This window comes from Accipiter gentilis, chromosome 5, assembly GCF_929443795.1.
Source record: "Accipiter gentilis chromosome 5, bAccGen1.1, whole genome shotgun sequence".
In the NCBI taxonomy this organism is placed as follows: Eukaryota; Metazoa; Chordata; class Aves; order Accipitriformes; family Accipitridae; genus Astur; species Astur gentilis.
In genome coordinates this window covers 25,940,988-25,965,699 of record NC_064884.1, presented here as the reverse complement: position 1 = coordinate 25,965,699, position 24,712 = coordinate 25,940,988, and the positions used below count along the sequence as shown (strand labels likewise).

At 40.3% G+C, this 24,712-nt stretch overlaps 1 protein-coding gene across 7 annotated transcripts in view; it reads left to right on the top strand.

Moving 5' to 3' along the window:
* The window catches only part of MAP7 (microtubule associated protein 7), a 125,403-nt gene extending 101,936 nt beyond the window's left edge, over positions 1-23,467 (top strand). For 4 of the 7 annotated variants that reach the window (XM_049799864.1, XM_049799857.1, XM_049799862.1 and 1 more), the window contains 11 exons: positions 368-516; positions 3,176-3,291; positions 3,698-3,978; positions 7,630-7,813; positions 9,728-9,923; positions 11,454-11,555; positions 11,844-11,894; positions 11,984-12,041; positions 13,041-13,179; positions 20,761-20,987; positions 21,645-23,467. In XM_049799864.1, the coding sequence (XP_049655821.1) occupies positions 368-516; positions 3,176-3,291; positions 3,698-3,978; positions 7,630-7,813; positions 9,728-9,923; positions 11,454-11,555; positions 11,844-11,894; positions 11,984-12,041; positions 13,041-13,179; positions 20,761-20,987; positions 21,645-21,655 (1,514 nt within the window). In that variant the 3' untranslated portion in view covers positions 21,656-23,467. The remainder of the gene's footprint in view (positions 1-367; positions 517-3,175; positions 3,292-3,697; positions 3,979-7,629; positions 7,814-9,727; positions 9,924-11,453; positions 11,556-11,843; positions 11,895-11,983; positions 12,042-13,040; positions 13,180-20,760; positions 20,988-21,644) is intronic. The other 3 variants (XM_049799859.1, XM_049799863.1, XM_049799858.1) reach the window with 2 other exon arrangements.
* The last annotated feature ends 1,245 nt before the right edge of the window (positions 23,468-24,712 follow it).

The window sequence follows — 24,712 nt, the reverse complement described above, 5'->3', positions numbered from 1 at the left end:
AGTCATTGTGTCCACTGCTTTTTCAGAACCACCAGTTGTATAAAAACTTAAGAGAAAAAATATTGTTACTTTCTGTTACCTAGTTGTGTGGCATAATTCTTAATTTATGTAAAAGAAATTTTTAGTTTACAAATGGAACAGTACGTGAATGCCTATTGAGATTGTATCATTACTATACATGTGGCCAAGCGAATGTATCAAATGATGGTTCTGACTTGAGAATTAGTCATTCCTCTGTGTATATTAATACCTTCTTTCTCTTCTGTCTTTCTCGGTTGTTTCTGTTCCTGCTGGCTTTCCTCTGTCAATTCTCCAATGCTGCTCTGTAATTAAAATTAATAAATAACAAAACCAACCAACACCGTAGTTATCCCCATTTGTCCCCGTTCAGCATCTTGCAGCCCCATCAGTCCTTTGTCCTACAAGGCCATGAACTGTAGGAATCCAGGAGACCGAGCAAAACTTTATGCCTCTACTGATGCTGTTGGACGTAGGAGAGCAACGCATCTTGCAGGGGTAAGCATGCCAGTTGTATGTAAACTAGTGTCTCAAGCCATGACCGCCTGATTGCATTGCTTGTTAGGACAGGAACAGTTGCAAGGATGCTTGACTAAGTCTGATCCTCCCCTTTGCGTTGTCCCCACCCCTTCCAATTTGTTTCATAGTTGGCTGGGTTTTAAGTGAAACATACCACATAATGTGGTGATGTGGCCTGATTAGGCACCAAAGAATCCATGCGGAAAACCACCAATGTTTTCCAAACACCCATGCTTGCAGAGTGGATGCCTTTGCTCTCCTGAGGCACAGAGGCAGTCACAGTGTGTGTGCCCTTTTCTCACGTGGATTCTTTGCTGAATTTTAAGGCCCAAGCTGGTGTTGCAGCTTTTCCCTCAGTGGCGAATCTGTTTTTCCCAGCAACCTGTTTTCACAAAGCCTGTAGAATTTTGAATCTTCTGAGGCCTCTAGCAAATTCAGCTGGGTATCTGGGATAGAGGGAAGAAGGCATGCACTCACACATATCTCTGTACATAAGCACACAGAGCACTGTCACTTTCTTAGGAGACCATGCTAGTAAACTCTTCCTTGTTGAGAAGGAAAGGGTTGGTTTAGGAGCGTGGTTTGTAAGCGAGGCTTCCCACAGATTACCTGTTCATTCTGAATGATTTGGTAGCACTACTGTGACTGATCTGAGCTTTCAGGGAAAATCAGAACAGTATGATACAGGCAGACTGAATTCATGTTGACTGTGCTCCAAGCCAATGGGATACAGTCAGCTCCAGTTCAGGTATCATTTGCTGAATTAGAGCAGTTATATTTTTCCTTGTACTCTACAGCCTGAGTTTGTTTAGAGTGTGAGAAGAGTGGAGTCATCTCTGCAGATGATTGTGTCAGAGGTGCTTGCATTTTCATTTGGTTTGATGGGCAAAACATCAAGAGGCAGAGCTGCTACTGACATCCTTGTTGGAAGCAGTGTTAATGAAAGTCTCATGCATCATAGCTCATACTTAATGTTTCAGGCAGATGGTAGTATACTGAAGTTTAAGTTAAGGCTGCGGCACTAGGATCTATCTGCAGAAAAATCTCATAGTGTGCGCATAGCGTGTTGCAATCTCAAGGGCTATCAGTTTAACACCTCTTGGGTCCTTCTCATTGCAAGTGGTTTGGGTTTTGGTTTTTTTGGTTTGGTTTTGGGTTTGGGGTTTTTTTTAATTAAAAAGAAGAAAGGTTGGCACATTTTGGTGGAGGGGGCAATTTTAAAATGTTGTTAATATAAAATGACTAAGAGCCTGTATGGTGTGGAGAATCTTTTATTCTTCTGTAAACTTTTGTAGGAATCGAGTTTTTACTTTATTAAGAAGAATTTTCTGATGCTCTGTTTTCAAGACTAATAAAGTAGATGCAATATAGATTATTGCTTAGTGAGCCAATATTCTTGTTCATTGGAATGCTTTTACTCTGGCTCTGTATGCTTTGATAACTCAGCTGATTATCATATTAATCAGTAGATATCTGATAAATTATACTGCCAAAGAGCTGGCTTGAGTAATGACTTCAGGACTGAGACCACCTATTGCTACATATTAAGTAAAGTTTTGGACAATTTAAACCAACAAATATTAACCATAATGACTAAAAACACCCTCTTGGATTTGTGAAGATAAACCAAGCATTTATGCATTCATGAAGTTGTTTTGAGTCTTTCTTTTCCAGTTGTTAACCTGGTTTTCAGTTCAGGAGATGAGCATTGCAGAGCTCTCAGCTAATGAGGTTCTAAAGCAGTGTGGTACACATGCTGCAGGGGTTGTGCTTAAGCCCCAGCCAAGATGATGAGTAGCAGCCCCTCTGCAACACGTTCACTGAGTTGCAGCTCAGTGTACTCTCCATTAATGCCTTTCTTCAGACTCCCAGAGTCTGAGCTCATTATTCCAAAACCCTGAAGTTTTTCATCTATAGTTAAATGAAGTATATAAGTGTCTAAATTCTGATTTATTCCTTTAAACCAATAGTTCTATTAATACAAAGCAGAGCTGTAACAGAAATATTTTTAAAAATAAAATCCTAGCATGAGAAATAAAGAAGGAAAAAGAGGAAATTGCTATGATGTATAAGAATCAATGGCAAAAAAAGTATGTGCTGTGAAACCATCCAAGAAAAAAAGAATAGGATAACTGTTGTACTATGTTTGAGGGCTTTGAGAACATCTGTGGTGTTCACGTACAAGCATGAAAGCAAAAAGCTTGTGCTATGTAGGAACTGTGTCTAAGTGTGAGCCTAGGAGAGTTGGGGGGGAGTGTTTTGCTCTTTCTTCAAATGAAATCCTGGGTTTATGGGGAGTAGAGGAAGGTACTCTGTGGCAATTGGCAAAGATCAAACCTTAAAAGGTAATTTTTTGCCTGTGTAAAAATAAGCCTCTGCAAATTAGCCCACTACTACGGCTTAGGATAGTAGAGAACACGATTAAGGATTCTTGTTGTCAAATGCATATTTACGGACAAAGATGGTGTCAGATTACAGGGGCTATATTAATGAACTTGTTAAAAAGGCTGTAGAAACTACTGACTCAGCACTGCTTTTTCTAAGCCCCCCAACCCCTCATCCTTAACTGAGCTTGCTTTGCTTTCTTTAGCCGTGTGAACTCTGGCTTGACTTTGTCTTTTTGTTTGCTGAACCGTAGACTGACAAAAAAGAAAAGGAGAGAGACCATTTGTCAGCCAGCTTCTCAGCCAGCTTTAAAGGAGGTCATTTTTCTTCCAACCCCAAAGCTAGATCACCAGCTCCCTCTCCAGTCTGGTAAGCCAAGTACATGCTTAGCCGGAGGTTAAGCTATAGGCAGCTCTGATTGTTCTATTGAATGTGAAAAAGTGCAAACTTATTTTGTGATGTAGATGTTTTCTCTCTGCAACAAAGGAAAGACAGTCCTGCTCTTAGAAAAATATTACTACTGCTTTGAGGAAGGGGAAGGAGGAGGAAGATACCCGGTTTCTTCCCTCTTGGCTGGGCTCAATGCTCGCATATCTGGAGAGTTGCAAAGACAAGCATTTTGCATGAAAGCTAATCAGTTGCTCCAGCAGTCCTGCTTGATAGCAGAGAAATAGAGAAGTTGTTTTAATTTTAGCTATTGTAGTTGTAGAAGTGATGTGTAAGTGGTGTCCAGCAGAGCATGTCTGATAGTGATTGTCACTTTTTGGTTACACAGGCATGCATCAAAGTCTTTGCCTTTTTTGCCTGGCACACCCAAGCAGATAACTTCCCCACCTGGTTCCTCCAAAGTTTCCTCTACTCAGGCACGTCCTCCTTCTCCTGGCAACATCCGGCCAGTCAAAAAAGAGGTCAAACCAGAGAGTGAGAAGAAAAGACCAGAAAAGGAGGCTGAAAAGGCCAATGAGGAGAGGACAGAAGAGAGTAAAGGAACTTCAGTAGGTACTGGAGAATCTGCAAGTTGGGAAGAACTCGCTGTCCAGGCAGATTTCACTCAAGGTAAGATGAGACCCTCCTTTAGGTTAAGGAATGTCTGAGAGTCTCTTATGTTCTTCCCTCCCTTTCTCTGAAACAACATAGCTTTCAGTAGTTTTCTATCAAATGTTAATCTAAATTCTTAAGAATGTTTTTGCAAATGTATGTTCGTTATGAGGAAAGTGTAAACAGGTTGAAGCCCTCCCATCTGGAACAGTCAAAGCAACATGCAGACCTGTCTCGCACAGTATGGCTTCACAGCCCTCTTCTTACAGCTTCTTTTCAAACTCTTGAAGTAGAATAATGATCTGAAGACTAATGGTACGGTAAGCCACCACATAAGGTAGTGTGAGCAGTGCGAATGTCCAGCTCTGCTAGCCACTCAGTACAGTTGTGCTGATAACACTACTATCTTACCTATAATATTGCAAGAGTACCACATCATGGGAGATATTAGCAGGATAAAGTGGAACGCAGAGGAGAACCAAGGAGAAGAGTAAAGGAATAGGCAGACATTTTCAGGCAAAATGAGTTATTTTTAAAAAAAAATTAAATTACCCAACAAACAAACAAAAAAACCCTCGCACCAAACCACACCAACCCTGAAAAGCAGCAAGGCAGAAAAGGATGTACATGCAAAATAAAATAATGATCATAAAATGTAGGAAGGGCAAAAGGTAAATCTGAAAATGAAAAATGTAGGTTTGTTCTAGCAGATGCTTTAGTCTGTTGTAAATATGGCATAAACTGTCTGTTTTGCAGATGGGACAGAATGGCCATTGTGACCACTGGGATTACCAGGATGGGCTGCTTAGGATTCTGAACTTAAAATTCATAGATTCCCTTGTGATTGTCCTTCAGAAAACAGTTTTAAGTATTAATAATCTTGCTTTTCACTGCAAGATGTGTAGTTGGGGGTTGTTCTTCTGCAAGACAAGCTGATGTGAATTGATTTCTTTTGTTCTATTAAGTTTTGTTACAGTAGTTCCAGTCTGATACGCAGGTCCTACCACACAAGGTGCAACCCCACGAAAAGCTAGAGATTTACAGCAATAAATGGATGCATCTGTTGGCCATGGGCATGTAAAGGAGATATGAGATAATTGCCACGTTAGCATGGGTTTTCACTACCCTTCTGATAACCTTTTGCCTGCTTCCTTTTAAGGAGAAAGCATCCTTTTAAAAGGATTTCAGGGACACCACTGAGAAGACTTTACAAATGTTTACAACTTGTAGTTCCGAAGTACAAGGTGCAGAGCAGAGAAACATCGTAAGGCTTATTTGGCCGTTTAGCTCAGGAGGAAGAGAGGCTCAACTTCTTTGCAGAGTCAGTCAATATGGAGTATGTGACAAGGTCACTTAGTATCGAAACAGGTTATGTGTGATAAAGATATTCAAAAGTGAAGTTGTTTGTATTCACAGCAAAGAAACAGGTAGCGGAGGGGGGGCCAAAGAGAAGGATACCATGGTCCAAGTGGTGAACAGCACTTCAAATTGGATGTCTTTTGCCAAAGCCAGAGGAAGTGGTAATTGGGACCAAAGATTGAGACCTTAGGCTAAGCATTTTACATGTGAGGTTAGAGGACAGGGTTTGTACTGCGGATGGAAGCCCAGTGGCCAAAACATGGCCACTGGTTGAATGCAAGATTCTAGAGAGGGGCAACTGCAGCATTTAGGGCTAGAGGGACATTGCTGATTCTCCCAGGTCTGTGTTGCAGGCGAACATAGCTGATTTCTGCCAGTTAGCTGCACTGGCCTTTAACCTGTCTGGCTTAGCTACCTGCTAGCTCTGTAGTCACAGGAGCCAGGAGGTCAACGGGTAATGGTCACTGATGGAGCTGTTTGAGCTTTTGGAGGCAAAACTCACATGACTTTACTAATACAATGAAGTTTTAAAGGTATTTTGGGTGTGCCTGTGCAAGCTGTTGTCATCTTTTCTGACAGCAGGGCAGGTGCGCATCAAACAGGCTACTTGTTATGCTGTCAGCTTCAGCACCTGAGGCAAGAAGTGAGCCCCAAGCAGCACAAAGCTGTGCTCTCTTCAGGAGTGACAGCCCTGCCTTGGTCCATGTTAGTAAATTAAAAAGGGCTGAGGTGCAGGAGCTCTGTCATTTATACTGTTTAACTATTATAAAGGCTTTTGGTTATGTTTCTGGTCTAGGTTGTAATTGCAGCCCCACATTTTCAAACCTTCTGTCCCCAAGTCTACTAAAAGCACAGCTCTAAAGGGCTCCCAAGCTTTAGAGTGATTAAATTACTTAGCTTTTATATTTGATCATCCCAGAATTTTCTGAGTTCACAGCTACATCTTGGAAGTTAGCCCAGGCCTGGACTGTTTCCTAGGGGTGGACTGAATACCTGTTTTGGTAACGTGAGAGAATAGTGCTCTGGCTGAGGCTAAGCTGTGCCAGCTCACCTCAGGACTAGAGAACAGGCCCTGGCACTCTTTAAATTACTGGTGTACATGTATTACTTGAATTCAAGGTGAAAGCCCCGAGGCAGTTATAGAAACGCTTGAATAGTTTTTACTTGACAGAAGAAAAGAGCAGAGGTGTCAGCAGATGTGAGCATTCAGCACAAAGAAAGCAGCTGATTTTGTGTTTGTATACATGACGAGGTATAGGAGGGGGGAATTGGGGAGGAAACCCCTCTTGGAAGTTGTTAGTGAGTTGAGGAAAATGCTGTAACATCCCAAAGGGTGGTTAGAAATGTAGATCTAAAATCATCTCCTGGCTGTTTCTGATGACTTATTTTACATGTATCTTCCCAGGATCAGAATCTGATTCCACTGACAGTTCAAAGTCTTCCCTACCCATGTTTGTCTGCGTTACTGGATGTGATTGCCCTGGGAATGCTTCCTTCAGTTAGCTTGTGTGTTGGTCATGGTCCCTGGCCTCTAGAGGAAAAGCACAGTTGAGGTGTTCTGTACCTATGCTAGAGAATGCCAGGCAAACTTACAGAAATGTGAACTAGTGTTTTACATGAGAAAAACCTGTAACGCCTTCCCTACCAGGTGGCCAAAGCTGGTCCTGGATAAAGAATTTATATGAAGACACTATTAAGATTTGAACACAAGCCATAGTTCACCAATAGTGGCAAAGCTTGTTCAGAAGCTGTGTTCTGGTCCCACAAGTTGCCTCAGGTTTGGAGTAACTGCAAACTTGATGATAGTTTGTGTCCTATCCTTATTGCAGATCACTTCAGTCAGTTGATGTTTGAGATCACCAACTCACCAGAAGTGACTGGCCTATCACCAAAAAGTCTGGCTCTGCTCTTCAGATGTAGACTATCAGATAGAAGAAAGTATAGTATCACAATGTTTCATTTCTGTTTTCTGAATGGTACTGGGCAAACTTAAGAAATGTGATGGTAGGGACTTGCTGAGTCACCATAACTCCTGTTGAGCACCTGTCACTATTTATTCTTCTGACAGAAAAGTTGCCTTAACCTTTCAACTGCAGCTGCTTTCACATATCCTGTAAAAACAAAGCTTCCCTTAAGGAATATGAACCCCTAGCATCTAGAAATTTCTTCCTCCTCTGAATCATTTCTAAAACTACGTAAGCTTGAAAATATTTTCCAGAGTATTTGAAACTAGTTTCTGTTCCTTTCAAGAGAGTGCCATCTTGGCTAACTGTGTCTGTACAAAGTAGTTTTCCTTCCCATCTGTTTCAGCAGCCAGCCCATCCATACCTACTGCTCCGCCAGCTCTTTCTCCACCCCCAGCCCCCACAAAGACCTCTGCGGGTACGACTGACCCTGAAGAAGCAACAAGGCTGCTGACTGAGAAGAGGCGCCTTGCCCGTGAGCAGCGGGAACGGGAGGAGCAAGAAAGGAGGGAGAGAGAAGAGCTTGAAAGGTGATTCTAGACCTCTGCAGTAGAGAAGATATAGTCTCCTAGCAGCTTCTTGTGTATATTCTGTTGTGATATTGTGATATATGAAGCACAGTACTGAGGTGCAGGAGGCACGAGTTCCTCCCTGAAAAACAAATTTTCCTGTTGGGGTTCTTCGTAGGTGCAATATCTACCTAAGCAGATCTGTAAGGTTAAAGCTTATCACAAATAATGCTTTAAAATAGGACAGGAGGAGAGAGCAGATCCTTGGTGTAGTGGTTCATTGTTTCCTCAGAGATTTACAAAGCTATACTTGTTTATTCCAGCTAGAGAACTGCACAGCTTTCAACTTTGTGACTGGCACAATGTCTTACTTTGAATTGCAAGATCTCTACCATGGGTGGTGTTTAGGTGTCCAACAGCTGTGACAAAACTCTTTGTCTTTGTTAAACTCTTTGTTTAACTCTTGTTAAAATCAAGATTCTCAACAGTTTTGGAAGGTAATTGATGTTGTGTCTCATTTTCCTACTAGCGAATGAGTAGCCCATCTAGATACTTATGACTGTGACTATAACGCAAGTTGAGAGCCTTTTTAGAGGGATGCCATGTCTCTGGAATTTGTTGGAGTTCTTTAACAACATTGCTGAACATGGGAACAAGGCAGAGCCAGTTAAAATAGCCTGTCTTTCTAAAAGGCTCACGACATGGTGCCTCTCAAAAAGGGTTGTAAAGAAAAGAAGCCGCTGTGGCATAAGAGTAATATGGTGAATAAATACTAAGACTGAAAGATTGAAAACAAAAGGTAAAGAATAATCAGCTTTCACAGTGAAAGGAGTTTTCAGTCTCTGTGCAGTGCCTTCATAAATGAACTTGAAAGGCGTCGTGGCCAGTGAGATAATGCTGGTATTCAGTGAGATAAAGCAGTTGTGAAGAGTTTCAGACATATCTTATATTGCTGAGATAAAAAATGGAAGCTGAATTTCAATACTGCTAAGCACGAAGGAATGCGTATAAGGAAATAACCCTAACTTAACGCATGTGGTGGTGGTGGTCTCTGCGCTAATTATTTCTGAGGGAAGAGATCTTGTTTGGACTTGAGTATATGAAAGTATCAGGTGACTCATGGTCAATGAAATAAATGAACTGTTTCGAGTTACTAGAAAAGGAGAACAAAATGAAAATGTCATTCTGAACTATCCAAGGTGAACCCATGTCTTGAATGTTGAGTTTTATGTTTTTGAGACAGTAAAATCAGTAAAACTAGGAAAATAAGTGCAGGCAGACATCAAGGATGATCACAAGTATAGAACAGCTCCCATATGAAAATCTACTAAACAGGTGAGGATTCTTCAGCTGGGAAGACCATCTGCCCTCTACTTCTGAGTGGGGATATGATAAGCTACAAAGTGCTAAATAATTTGGGTAGCATCATAGGTGAAGGGGAAAAGTTATTCACTCCCATAATACAAGGATGAAGGGGTATTAGTGAGGTTAGGAGGTAACATTCAAAGATCAGCAGAATTAGATACTTTTTTTAAATTCAGGAGCCGTTGCCACAAGATAAGATGGGTGCCAAAAATGTATACTATTTGAAAGTATGATTAAATTAAATTACAGAAAGAAGCGTTTTGCAAGATGTACTAAAGTCGATGATACTGTTTGTGATTCAGAAAGTACACGAGTCATAGATCAGTGAAAGCCAGGCATATGCTGGAGAATTACTGATATTACCTTGCAAAGATTTTTATGTTCCACAGAGGTTCACCTTTGGCCCCTGCTAGAAGCAGAACAGGAAACTTCTGAATGAGACAGCAGTGCAACCATTATCCAGCTGTTCTGCAGTGCTGGTTTTTTGCGTCAGGAATATGGTGGTTTGGGTTTTTCCCCTCCTTTTTTTTTTTAACAGTTATTTTTCTTATGCTTGTTTCATGATTGCAGGCAAAAGAAGGAGGAGCTGTCACAGAGAATAGCTGAAGAAAGAGCTCGCCGAGAAGAGGAAGAAGCTCGCAGACAGGAAGCAGAAAAAAAACGAAAGGAAGCAGAGGAGGAGCGGGAAAAGGAAGAACGGCTGCGCCGACAGGCAGAAGAGAGAGAACAGAAAGAGAAAGAAGAGCTGGAGCGCGTTCAGAAACAAGTATGCTCCCCTCCTGGAATTTCTGCGCCAGTTGAGTTGGCAGTGAAGTGGATGAAGCAACATCTCTTATGCAGCACCTAGATTAGAGGGATAGCTAAAATTTAAGTGCTATCTATAAAGTGAATGTGGTTGGGGCAGAGTTCATACCATAGAGTGGTTCAAAGAGTAAGGATATATCTTCTTGACAAAAACATGTGGTAGGGAGTTGAGTTTTGTTTGGGGTTTTTTCCCCTGTATAATTTATTTATTTAGAACAAATCTTTTCCTGTTCCTGATAAATCAAGATGAAAAAATCATTAAGAGTTGTATTGGGGGGCTTTAATGAATGGTATTATACCAGAGAGCTCTTTGTCGTCACAGTCGTAGAAAGTCTAGATGCCAAAATAACTATTTAGAGTGTCGGAGACAGCACTGCTGAGTTCTAATCCTATGCCCAATATTACTTTTGTGTGGGGCTAGTGGGAAGGGGTAGGTTTTGATCACTTTCATCAAGCTAAGGAGAACGTTTACCTGGTGCAGTCCTCCTGAAATCAGAGCAGCTACTCAAAAGACAGAACAGTAAATGAATCAAAATACAATTTTTCAAGTGCTGTCATTTTTGATGGGCATAATGTTGGTTTACCAACTTCAGGAGAGGCTGTGGTAAGCATTCTGGATAGGATTCTTCTCTTCTCACATGCGCTCTTACTTTTTGCATGCGCTTTCTTGCCCCCAAAATTCAACACTTCAATCTGCCTTATAGATGTTAGGTTTTTCCCTTCTGGTATATAATTAAATGTATGCTTCCGAAATAAATGTTTCAAGAATTGTATTAGTGAATACAGCTTAGAAATGGCAATTTTCTTTTTCAGAAGATGTACGCTGCTTTCTTTGAAATGCTAAACTGAGGTACATCCCCAGTTTAGCGCTCAGAGATAGCACATGGCCAAGTTTTTTTTGGATCTTACAGCCATAACAAATGAACTTGTAGCAGTTCCGTCATACAACACTGTCTCTGTTGGGGAGCAAGGCCTTTCTACAGTATATTCCAGACAAATCTTACATTTAATTAAAAGAGCAGGAATGGAAAGCTTGTACAAATGTGCTTGTGGCTGTTTGTCCTTGGTCTCATTAAGTGATGACTCTGTTGGCCGAATAAAATGTTCTGCTGCTTTTGTTTGACTCTCAAAAACATCCACCACTCAAAACATGAATCTCTTTAATACTTTCCTGGCTGCTCTTTTAATGTTGAAGGTTAGGAAATGTATTCCTTATCTGTCATCTGGTGTGCTTTAATGCACATGCCCCAGAAGAGGCACAGAACCAAATATGATGTCTGTTGTTCAGTTACGCATCTCTTAATTCTATGCAAAACATGGAGATTAATCAAGAAATGTGCAATTTGGTCTGAAAATATTGTTGGTGACTTGTAAACCCCAAAAGTGTCTTTTCAGGGTGTTGTAGATATGCATAGTTAAGCAGATATCGGTGTAAATCTGTCCTTAAACAGTAAATTATTTCTCACTTCTTTTTCTTTTACCATCAATGCAGAAAGAAGAGGAAGCTCGCCTACGGGAAGAGGCAGAGCGGATTCGATTAGAACGTGAAAAGCATTTCCAAAGAGAAGAGCAAGAGCGCTTGGAAAGGAAGAAGGTAACTTAGTACATGCAGAGAAACCATAATTTGTTTTGCCTTAGCAGTTTGCTTCCACCTCAGCTGTAGAAAGTTATCTATGATATAAATGTGCCCTCAGAATAGCTGTGGTCCTCATCTGTGTAGCCTGACGTGAAAGTGAAAGGAATATTGGCAACAGTAATAAATAATTTATCTTTTTACAGTAAACAGACGCAACTGATAAATGACAAGCAGTTGTGGTTTGGGAGAGATATTTTTAAATTAATGCCAGCAAACATTATTTAACCCCTTTACATTTCATTGTAGAGGCTTGAGGAGATCATGAAGAGAACTAGGCGTGTAGAAGCGGTAGATAAGGTCAGTGCTGCTACTTAATATGTAAATATTGGGCATGCTTCACTCCTTCAGTGACATTTTTAATTTACAAAACTGTGCTTCCTTTGTAGAAACCCAATGACCAGCAAAATGGACATATATCGAAGGCAAATATTACTGGAGAAGCAGGTATTGTGTTTAACTATGCCCTGAGCAGAACAGGTGAATAAATGCCTGCTAAGCACGAGATAAAATTCTGAAACTTGGTACACTAATTGCAGTAAAGAAAACTATGAGAGGAGTATAACTGAAGTCTTAGCAAACGTTATTTAGTGTTTCCATATAGGTAGTTAGCTAGCCATTACTAAATGAGTTAGCTGCTTTAGCAACTTAGTCACATTGGTGTTCAATGAGAGGGAGTTGCTTACCAAGTTTAATTATTTATACAGTGAAAAGAAACAAATACTAAATTGTCCTTGTGATTATCATAACAGATGCTAGTATGGGTGGGGTGCAATTGCTTCCTTTTACTGAGCTCTAAGTGAATTAGTGTGACTGCAGACACAATGCAGAAGGCTGTAGTTGTACTTTAAAAGAACATCCTGAAGCAGGCCAGTAACATCTATCACATCGGTTTTGGATGAGACAAAAGGATACTCTAATTTTATGTTGCTCTCTACAGCATTTTATAGTAGGGTTTGGTACTTGTTGAAAGAACTATCCATCCCATGGAGATTTTTTCCTCTTGGTTTCCTTTTGGGTTACAATCAGAAATCAAAACAGGAACCAAGAATTACCAGTGTATGGAACTGATGATATCCCAGTGTTCTCCTATTCCATTTTCTATTGCTGCTTGAAAAGTGCCAGCATACTAATCTGTCAGATATCAGCCTATTTTGACCACTGGTTTATGTGTTGGAATTGTGTATATCATTGTAAAGCTTTTATTCTTGTCCGTAAAGCTATAGCTTTGAAATCTGTGGCAATTTACTTTGGACCTGAAACAAGGCTTGTGTGCCCAAAAACTTGACAAAGGAGGTGGGGTGGGGAAAGGAGGGCTGTTGGAAACTCCATTTTTTAAAACTGTAGCTTGCCTTGGCTGTGCTGTCTTTTGTAGGAAATGTTTCATCCTCATCTTCAGGTAGGTGATGTTGTTTGGTTTGATGAAAACCTGTTTTCTCTCTCTAGTCATAACCAGTCCTGCATCTCCCTTGGAACCTGCAGGAGGACCTCAGCTTCAGCATGCAATGCAATCTCCGCACAACGGGAAACCCGTCACCTGCTCGCGCGTGATTGTTTCACATCAACCCCCAGTAAATATGGACAGGTAAGAACACTGCTAAGTATTGGAGGGTGTTTAGAGGATGAGGGTTACTAGAGTAATAAATTATTTTCAGATCCATGTGTTCATAAACTAAATAAGAGACAGCTGTTCAATCCGCTTTGTGTTCTATCTTCCTGTGTTCAAAAAATAACTTCATCATCCTTCACTTAGCAGTAGCCCATTTTTGCCAACTGATAGGGAAGAATTTTGTAAAAATACAGCACATTCTTTGCAGTGTTTGGAACAATGTGTTGTTTGCCAGCAGTTATTGCATAAATTGAAACTTAATGGAAAGGGCCAATTTTTTCTGTTCCTTTTCATGAATTAAGCTTCATAAAAACCACTCTGGATACACAGTGCTAGTTTTGTGATTGGAATAATGAACACAGTGCTTTCAGCCTAGATGTTTTGATTTCTGAACTGCTTGAAGTATTAGCAAGTTTTGCTTACTAAGCAAAAGTCCCTAATGTGAGATACAAAACTACTCATTTTGGCTTTGCATTTAAAAAAAACAAACCCTTTGTCATCTGTAAGGAGAATTTGGGGAGGCAGATGTTTAACATTGGGAGCTCTCTGTAGCCATGAAGCAAGTCTCACTCAGACTTTGAGAAATCACTGAAATGCTTGAAACCTCAGTATTGAGCCGAGTGAAATCTGTTACATAAGCATGAGCTGTCAGTTATTTCAATTTTAGTAATGCAGAAAGCCAAATAATCCCTTAGTCCTTTCATATTTTATGCAGGTAGTGCCAGAATATGCATGGAAAAACTTGGATGTGGGAAGCCATCATGCAGCCTATAATGGGCAGTATGCTTCAGGGAGTGATTGGCACTAATTGAAGGAGGAATTTGCCCTCTCTTGGTCCTTCCATATGCCTGGGGGATCTTAGCCTGCTGTCACGCTGACAAGGATGCTCCTGCTGAGAGAAGTTCTGTCAGTGACACTGAGCACTGAACTGCATTGGATGAGCTGCACAGAGCTGCCTCATAATTGTCTCAGGCAGCTATTAAATGTTAATCACTCCCAGCCTTATATGCACCTTGATGTTTGTAATATAAAATGTGCCATGCAAATGAATGCTGTCCTGTAGCATTATAATCCATGTAGAAGGAACCTCTGAACGGCTGAGGCGAAAAATGAATAAATGAGACTGAAGAACAGCAACAAAAGTAGGAAGTGTGTATAAGGCTGTGGAAGGGGAAACTGGTATGCCAGGTTGGGATGTGGAGGGACCCTCTACTTCAGAGGTACATCCCTACTCACTGGGAGGACAAAGGCTGAAGCGCTTGGTAGCATCCTGGTGTAAGCTTAGCCCAGGCAGCCTGATAAACTGTTCTAAGAATAGATAGCAGCACAGATTTTTATCACGTGGTAGAAGCCACAGGTGTCAACACCACTGCTACTGCATCTCATGTGCTGTGGTTGTCTGGCATCTGGATATACCTAATAGTATAGCACACACAACAGCAAGAGGGTAACAGGGTGGAGATGGTCTCTTGTGTGAGCACCTCACTCCAGCCCCAAGAAAGATTTGGCTTTTGTCTGGAAAAGACTTGAGCGTGTTTTAAGGGCAACATAGCTCAGATTTCTGACCAGAACTTAAAAAGGCTTTGCCTGGCAGACTTGTGGCATGTGCTTTTATGGGCAAGAGAAGAGAGCGAGAGAGGAGTCGTCTTCAGGCCTAGAGCAACAGTCAGTCTCGTTCTCCTTCTACAGTGTAGGAAGTGTGGGAAGTTTCACTGGGTCTAGGACAGAAGTTTAAGTGTTGGTGGGTCTATTTTGTGCAGCACTGGGGTCTAGCCCAAAGGTGTGCGTGTCTTTGAACAGAACTGGCGGTCAGTGTTCAGTGACCAAACCCAGAACGGCTGTATTTGGGGTCAGAATACCTGTAGCTGAGGTCACTCCCCAGACAATGCAGGTGCTCTGTCCCTTGCACCAGTAGTGTTGAAGGAGGCTGACTTGGAAAGCTACTACAGGTTTGTGTGAAACTCTGAGGCGTAATAGGAAGTTGCCTGACTGCTTACTGTGCTGAACCTTCATCCCTATTCATCACCATCATGTCATCCACCCTGTGTCAGCTCTGTGGCTGGGATTCAGTTGGAAATAGCATGCTTGCTTCCATGGTCATGAGTACAGCGCAACTGAGAAAACTTAAAAGAATTCTGGCAGGGTGAAGGCAATTGATTTCAATACTTCACCATTCTCTGTTGCTGCTTTTGATCAGCAGTGCAGATCTTGTACTGGAACTTCATTAGCTTTTCAAGACAATTGATCTTCATAAACCCTAATGAAAATGCTGTGATCTGCTGCATTGTTTGCCATATATCTGTTGTCAACAAGCCTTAGTTTTATTAATAAACGTTTATTGCAGGTGATAGATTGGTCCCATCACCTACCCCACCTAATAGTTTCTCAAAATTTTTATTGGTATGCTTACTCCTGTGTGTTTAAGCAAATGAACATTAATCAGTTTTCCTTAGGCTTAAAGCTTCTTCACTTTGCATCATGAAGAAAACCCCCAGATATATTTGCTTGGGAATTGAGCTGGTTTACCATGTCAGCACTCAAGTTTTTTCAAACAGATCTTACGTGAATTCTCAGTTCATAGAACCAATTTCTTTTTACATAGTTGTCCAAGTTAAAATGATGTGTCTGAACATGAACATGATTTTTGTGGTATGTAGTTTTAAGTGGTGCTGCAAGGGTTCTATTTTGCCACCTATGCTTGCCCCGAGTGTCTTTTCCACAAGTAAATTTGGTTAAGCAACTTAATGCTCGAATGTTAATGAAGAACAGTGAATTATTATTGGGGGGTGGGGCAGGGAGTGACCTTATCTGACCTGTAAGTCTGTGGTGAGAAGACTCACAATTGAACTTAAATGAAGACATTTCTCATCCAGGTATAGTACAATAGAAAGGGCAACACTAAATATTTTTTTAAAATGGAGCATACCATGGAAATTTTTCCAGTTAGATAGTAAAGTATCTAGAATTACCAAGAAAACTGGTAGTTCACAGATACTACAATATTATTAATGGCATGTTAACTTCTGGCTAGCTTCTGGGTTTTAGTTTGTGGGGGTTTTTCCAATAAATGGAAAAATGAATTTTAAACAGTCACTTGAAAATAAGATATAATGTTGAAGTATTTTCAAATTTTTTGTAAATTATAAAAGATTCCAACATGGTTTTTTCAAGATTCTAATTTTTTCTTCCTTTACTGAGCAGTAGAGTCCTGGAAGAGGCACAATGATAGAAGTCGGAGGTGGATAACCAGTACAGCTGCCTAATCCATCTCCCACTTGCAGATTTTTGTTTGTTTTCCACTTTCTAATGTTTTGCCTAAATTAGATCCTGTCTGCTACCTCTCAGAAAGTTATTTCAGTGCAGTGGTTTATGTTGTAAGTATTTCCTTATGATACTTATTCTTATCCTGTAATTACATTTTTTTTCTGTGCTGCTTTATCTAAATGCTTGCAGTGGGCCTCAGTGGGAGCAGTTCACCTCATCTGTGTGTCTTTGCCCTGTATAAAGGGAGCTGGGTCTGGGTAGATTAAATAACCAGTCTTTAGAAATACACAGACACGGTGATTGCCTCAATATCTTGTCCTGGAAAAGAATGTTACTGGGTTCAAATTCTTATGCAGTGTTCATTGCTCAGTCTGTGGGACAGCCCACTTGAAATTTGCTGTAGCATGTTGTGGTTTAACCCCAGCCAGAAACTAAGCACCACGCAGCTGCTCACTCACTCCCCCCACCCAGTGGGATGGGGGAGAAAATCGGGAAAAGAAGTAAAACTTGTGGGTTGACATAAGAACAGTTTAATAGAACAGAAAAGAAGAAACTGCTAATGATAATGATAACACTAATGACAACAGTAATAATAAAATGACTGGAATATACAAATGATGCACAGTGCAATTGCTCACCACGGGCCAGTTAGTCCCTGAGCAGCAATTCCCCCCGCACCCACTCCCACCAGTTCCTATACTAGATGGGACGTCACCTGGTATGGAATACCCCGTTGGCCAGTTTGGGTCAGCTGTCCTTCTTGCTGGCTGGGCATCAGAAGCTGAAAAATCCTTGACTTTAGACTAAACATTACTGAGCAACAACTGAAAACATCAGTGTTATCAACATTCTTCTCATACTGAACTCAAAACACAGCACTGTACCAGCTACTAGGAAGACAGTTAACTCTATCCCAGCTGAAACCAGGACAGCACTACCTTTCCTTTTTTAGGCCTCCAGCTCCTCATTTTTAGGCCTCCAGCTCTTCATCTGTAGGCCTCCAGCTCCTCATTGCTGGCTGACTTCAGTGCTGCTGTCTCAGCAGATTAAAAATAAACACTGCTTTATTTAAATCATCCAGAAGTCTGGGGTCTGTTTTGCTGTTAATGTCTCCCTGTGACACCTCTGCTAAAATCATGTAAATAAATTAGGCAACTGACATTGTCCTTCTGATCAGGAATAGCAGCTGTGGAAATATTTTGGCACTTTCCAAATGTGTACAAATCAGTATTTTATTTTATTTTTTTTCTTATTTGGTGTTGATTTCCCATGGATGATCAGAAACAGACATACTAAGTTCTGGCCTTCTTTCTTTTTTCTTTACTTTCTTTAAATATAGATTATGTTTACGTAGAGCTTTGGCTAAAATTATCTAAATCAGATGTAATTTTCAGTAGTTTTTCACTTTTTGGATGTTCCAGTTCCTTTAATTAAATTAGCTGCTCTTCTCAACTTCCTCTAGTCTGTCTTGTCAATATTGATGTGTCCAGATCAAAATGTGAAGCTGCACAGATGCTTTTTAGCTGCCATGAAGCTGTCCTTCAGATGCTTGCAAGACTGTTACATTTGGAAATGCACTCTGAACAATTCGGGCAACTTTTTTTTTTTTTTTTTTTTTTTTTTTTTAATTTTATTACGTAGGTGTCTTGCTACAAGCACACTTACAGCATATCTTAGAATGCCAAAATTATCCAGTTCTTTCTGCAATATTGTATGTCTGAAAAGGCTATCTCCAGTGTCGCATTGGACACTGAGACATCGCTAAGAATGTAACGTAAGACAGTAAGAGCAGCTGAAGCAGGTCAAAAATCCATTACTTTTGTGTGTTCTTTGCTTTAATGGCCTGCAGCAGTCACTTGGGGAGAGAGTGCAAAGGAAAAAAAAGTAAGTACCAGGAAATCCTCTGGTCAATGAAGGGTTACTAAGCATTGTGGTCCAAATGCAACCACAGGCTCAAGTAGTCCCTAAGCTGCTAATTACCAGAAGCTGGAGGGTATACCAATCTCCTAGGAATTTGTCTAATCTCCTTTTGAGTTTATGGCCTCCAAGATGTCCAGTGGAAATTAATTCCACAGTTCCATTTTTCCCTTTGTTTCTTCTAAATTTGCTCCCCTAGTAATTTGGTGGAGCAAAGAGCAGGAAATAGAGAAGATTTTATAGCATAAAATTTAGAAGATTCATGTTGTGGTTTCCTCTTCTGTACCCCCTTTGTGATTGTATAGACTCCTATGTCTCAGAAGACATCGTTCAAGTCTGTGAATCCTGGTCTAACTCGGTGTGTAATACTGACAGTGCAATGACAAATAAATATGAAGACCTATTTATCTTTTAAGTCAGCTGATCAATTGGATAGAAAAATTAATATGTTTGCAGAAGCAGGAGGCTTCTTCATAGTACCAACACTTGAAGTACTATGCTGTTTTAATTTATATGAATGAGCAGTTGCTCTCTTCCTGCCTGTTTCTTACCCCATCCATCAAACTTGCCATGTTATCCTAGCTCTGGTAAGGTTATTGGCAGTAGATGGGGATGAAATAAGTAATAGGATATTATAGTGAATAATAACCTAATAACTGTACATTGCAAAGCAAGTTTTATTAGTCCCAAAGCATCTCACAGTTTCTGCTCCTCATCTTACAGATGCGGACCTCTAGCACGAAAGGGTGATGTGACTTGTGACCTCTCCCAGGCAGCCAGTAGGGTTTCTGTGTCTGCTCTCAAACTTAGTGCAGCGAAACATATTTTTCACTTTGAAATTTGCTTAGCATATCCACAGATGAAAAAAGGGGGGTGCCTTTCTGAAAAAGAACCGGTGATGGTCTGAAAAACTGGGAAAGACTTGATATGGAAACCAGCACATCGTTCTTACAGGAAATCTGGGCTTTGGATAAAACATTGCCACTTTCAAAAGAGCAATAATTATTTTCTTTCTCTTGGGAAGTACTGTAAAACAATTTTGTAATTGTTTGTGTAGAGTTGGACAACCATAGAAGCCAGGGAATGAAACCATATGCCAATTGCAAGCAGTTTTTTTTAAGACTAGTAAATGTACTGTCAGGAGAAAATTAGCCCGTGAAACCAAGCCACCTGCTCAGAAATGGCCTCAGGAAATTGATAGCCTAGTTTCAGTCTAGGAAAATTGCATCTGAGCCTTTGTGGCTGAAGCATTTCCAAACAAGCTGAACAGCCGTGATGTGGTCTGAATAGGGAGTAGGTACCCAAGATAGCCAGGTTCTAACTGTTGAGGGCCTTAAAAAGCACCTGTGAAAGTCCACATGTTTTTTGAGTGTCAGTTGAGTACTTGCTCTTTCTCGAGGAGCTTGTGGTCCCATTACTGTCATCCAGTTCACTTAAATAGCACCTTATTTTCTCCCCTCTGGCAAGATAGTGCATGCTGTCTGCAAAGACAGCAGGATTTGATGATAGGGTGCCTAATAAAAGGGTTGGGAGGGGAGGGGCAGGACTCTGCAACATGATCATGTGTCTTCTCAGGAGAGTATATCTTACTGGAGAGTGTCTGTCCTTGTACTGCTTCTACTGGGGGAGAAGTACAGGAGGATGCCTTGCTCGTAAGGCATCTCTGTCCAGTGGGAGATGGGAGATGGAAGAAGAAAGTGCCGCTTGCCATGAGGGATGCTGGGAGGGGTTTCCTTTGGCTTGGGCATGATCAATGGGAGGGGTGCAGAGCTGGGTTGTGCCTTGGAAATAAGCCCTAAGAACTTGTAGGGGAGGAGGGACTGAAAGGAGAACTGCATTAGTAAGGGAGTTTTTTCTCCGGATCAGTGGCAGGTAGAAGAGGCTGCTCCAAAACTGGAGGCAGGAGGTGATCCAAGAAATAACAAAAATGCCAGTGATCTTACCTAAGGGCAATTACATTGATTTGCAATAAGAGGAAGGGTATGGCAAAGGTTATGAGAGGTGAAAAAAATGTTAGAGGCTGCAAATTGCATTAGGTGGGTGGCTCAAGATAGCAGTGGTGGTGCTGCAGGGGGTTTCTTTCTGCTTCCCATTGCAGTCACTTCTCAGAACTGCAGTGTCCATAAAGCTCTCTGTAGTTCTGGGTGTTGTGTAGCCACACGTAACAACTATCCCATGTCATTGAGGGAAGGCATGTGTAGTACTTGGCTGCAAGAACAGGTTTTCTACTGTGATAGAAGCATAGTTCTGTTTTTACTGGCTAAAAGAATGCTCAGAATTAATGCAGACTCTTCTTCCATTTGTAATACTGCTTTGAGGAGGACTAAATTTCTGTTCTAGATGAAGCATATGAGGAAATACCTGTTTCTCTTTCAGCAATCTCAATCCAGAGAAAAATGCAAACGAAAATGGAACATCTATGCAGAATGATAACTTTGAAGAGATCATAAACCTGCCTATTGGTTCTAAGCCATCCCGGCTGGATGCCATGAACAATGATGGAAGCAATAGTCCTGAAATTCCTTTGAATCCAATTCTAGCCTTTGAAGATAAGGGGACCCTCTTGCCTCAGGTAGATAGTGTTCAAACACATCAAACAGCAGGTAGGTTCACCTTGGTTCGTTGACATTTGTAATGTGTTGTAATTGACAGAGGACCTAGAGCTTTTAATTGCTGTAAGTTGATTTAATTTAAGCATTTTTATACCCCATATTATTTGGGGAAAGGAGCATATCTCCACTTTGTAAAGCTATGCATGCCAAGTACGTACAGGTGCTGTGCAAATTATGGTGAGGTCTTATCTTTTCTTTGAGGGGGGCTTCTCAGTTACAGTGTACTTTCTGCCATTTGAAGTTGCTTGCAAATGTTTGCCCTGTGCTTTCAAACAAATGATAAGTGACAACTGCTGTTCCTAGCTTATGATCAGCAACCATGTTCCAGTTCTGCAAGTGTAATATCTGATACGCACATGCAGAAGGGGAGCTGGTACCTACCTTTTCTGTGAAATTCTGGATGTGTTTCCCTCATCAAGTGGTTTGCAGCACACTAGATCTTTCTGAATTGCATCACAACTTTTAAAGGATGGTAGGTAAACAAATACCAATTTAGCAAACTAAATTGAACTACCATTTTCTTTTTCTGTGGCTAGAAAATGTAAGGAAAATAATCTTACAATAAAAAAATTGCATAAATACATAGCATTTTGAAGTAAGCATTGTCACTCTTTGCTGACCTGTCATTTTTGATGCCTTTTGTTGTAGAAGTGATCTGATTATTTCTTCTGAAGAACCAAAGGTGATATGAGCATCTCTGCAGTCAGTGGAGTTTCTTCCATGCTATGAAGGAGTGTTTTATTTTTTCTCTCCAGTTTTTTAAAGATTTATTGAATATCTTTTTTGGAAGGACTTTAGTAAAACCAGCAGAAGAAATGATGGGAATAGACTTGGATCACCTTTCTAATAGCTTTCATCACTAGAAAAATCATGCTTCACATGCATTACTTAATATGGCTTTTTCCAACAAGCTTTTTCTGTTAGTAAATGGATATTTCTGCATTCCTTAAGACACAAGACACTGGAATCTGAACGCAATGGGCTGATTTGGGTGGTGGGACTGATTCTTTTTCTAAAAAGGTGGGTGTTGGTTTAAAAGGCATAATTGTAAAATTGGCAAAGAATCTTTTACACTTTGTGGTTCTAATACTTGAAAAATAAATACCTCATTGCTCTACAAGTAGAGTTAATGGGGTGTTTTATTTAAACCTGTTGGTTTAAATATTATTGCAGAGAACTCTAATTATGGGGGCAAAGTATAGGCTTCTGTATCAGGTTCTTGTAAATGTAATTCCTACAGGGACATTCTGTAAATTGAGACGTCACTATGATCTTCTCACATTTTCTCTAAAAACACAAAATAAGGCAGGTTTTAAAATGTGAAAATTTGAAAGCATTATTTTTTCATGGACAAGAGGAAAACCTATTGTTCTCCTAGATGATGTATTTATGAATTTTGTTCACTACAGAAATAAATCCTTTAATTGAATAAATTAGAAAAATGTGGTAAAACGATACTGCAAACTTGATTTTTTTTTAGTTACATCCACGTTCACAATACTATAAAAGATGTGTACGCATATGGGCGCACACACGTGCACACACACGCAAGGAAGTACCTTGTTCTGAGTCCTGTAAATTGCTGCTTTTCCCAGTGATGGAAGACTTTGCCTTATCAGACTATTGAAGACTGTGTGAAACCTGAGATATTTGATTTTTGGATGATGAAGCAGGTCTAGGGATTTCTTGGTTTTGCTCGTTTCAGAGCAAATGGAAAACGGTCACTGTTTGTGTTTTTTATGTAGTGTGTGGTTTTTATAAAGCAGTGCAGTTTGAATGATAAGAGGAGCAATGCAGGTTGCTTTCTCTTCAGTTTGATGCTGATTTCTGCTGTCATTGTTCCATCCCTCACTTTTGGTTGCTATGGGACAGAACTGTAAAATCGTGCACCTTTTTGTGCTTTGATAAACAATGCTGTTACAGGCAGGGCTCACTCGAGGTATTTGAGTTTGAAGCACCAACTAGGGCTTGATGCATTGCTCACTGAAGTTGGTGAGCAGATCCTTGGTTAGTGGAAACGGAGGCTTATGGGGTTTCACTTCATGCTGCCAGAGAATGTACCATTAAGATTCCTGTACTTGCCTTTAGTGAGCGCTGAGCTAGGCCTCTAGGAAGCTGTGCAGAAAGTCTGCTAGGAGAAGAATTCCTCTGAGACAAAAGCTGAAGCGTTTTTGAAGAAGTGACTTTCTGCTGCTGCCAAGTGTTCATCTTGTACAGGAGATGGGATAAAAGCAATGGAAATGCAATGGAAAAGAGACTTCATCTGCCAGAATGCATATGGAAGGGAAAAAACAGCCATTCAGTGAGAATGCTTTGAAGAGCAGCTTGCAACACAGCAAAATAAATTGGGTTCCTTTCTTGCTTTCTTTAGTTTTCATGTACACAGACACAATAGTGTCCAAAATATGTAGTTTTTCTTTAAACCTATATATAGCATGTAAGTACCAAATAAAACTTGTTTGAAATATTTACTTCTATTTATATTTTCATTTTTCTTGCATACTTGAAACAGGAGTCAATCTGTGATGGAAAACTCTTCTTGCTACTCCTGGTCTGCTTAAAACTTTTCTTCAGGTTTCCTTTAATCTCTTTACTAGAAAATCACTGCAGGGTCACTTACAGCTAGAAACAGAGCAAAAAAATAGCCAGTAAGATTTAGCTTCAGTTTTAAGTTTGAGGATTCATTTAGGCTCAGGTTTAAATTATGCTGATCAGGTTTTGTGAGACTTCAGAACACTTGTTTCACCATTTGCAGCACAGAGATAAAGAGCCTGCTTCATTTCTCATGTATGGTGGTTTGGTTTTTGGGGGTTTTTTTCCTAACCGAACTGCAGTAAAAATTTATAACTGTATTCATTACAGGTTTGCTTCAAATGAGAGAGAAATTTTCCTCCATTTCAAGGGCCCCACATACAAACTAAAAGCTGACGAACTGGGATTAGAATTAGGTGTATGAATCAAAAAAAAACCAACAAAAAACCACTAAAAAAATGAATTCAAATTTTAAGTTTTGATTTAAGCTACTTTAAATGCATGGAAAAATAGTTTTTCTGTTGAATGTTCTTGATAATAAAATATGGTATCGAAAGAAGGCCAGCACCTTTGCCTGCTATTGCAATGGTTTTTGTTGTTTGTACTGTCAGAGGCAACACTTAACTACTCGGTGAGGTAGAGCTAGCAACTGTAGAAGCCACAGATGGCTACTCTGAAGTTACAGAGTAGTAACCTTTCACAGCAGCTAGACTCAGCTCCTTGCTTATGTCTTAACAGCACAACATAAATGCTTACAGGGACGACATTCATTGAGTTTAGTTCAATACATTCAATGAGTTTAGTTCAGTACATTCACAACTACCGGGCTGTTCACCATTAGCTTTGCTTGTCTCATCTCCTCATTCCTGATGAAGAACGCTTTGTTGTTTTCCTTTTTGCTAGGACCTTAAAGTATTGTTTGCAATTAAATACCTAAGAAAAACAGACAGATTCTAATGCCATTGCTTAATATTGCACTGATTTTCTTTTTGGGAAATGATCTAAAGTCACCCAAGTAGGTGGCCTGAAGTTTGAGATTTTCTGGTTTTGTTCCTAGCTGTGTCATTCAGCTCTTTGTAGTCCTCTGTTTTAATAAGCCCAACTGCCGACAGCTGAGCACATGGGTCTTTCACATGAGATTTCAAAAGAAAATTTCTGTTACACATGAATATTGAAAATGCTTT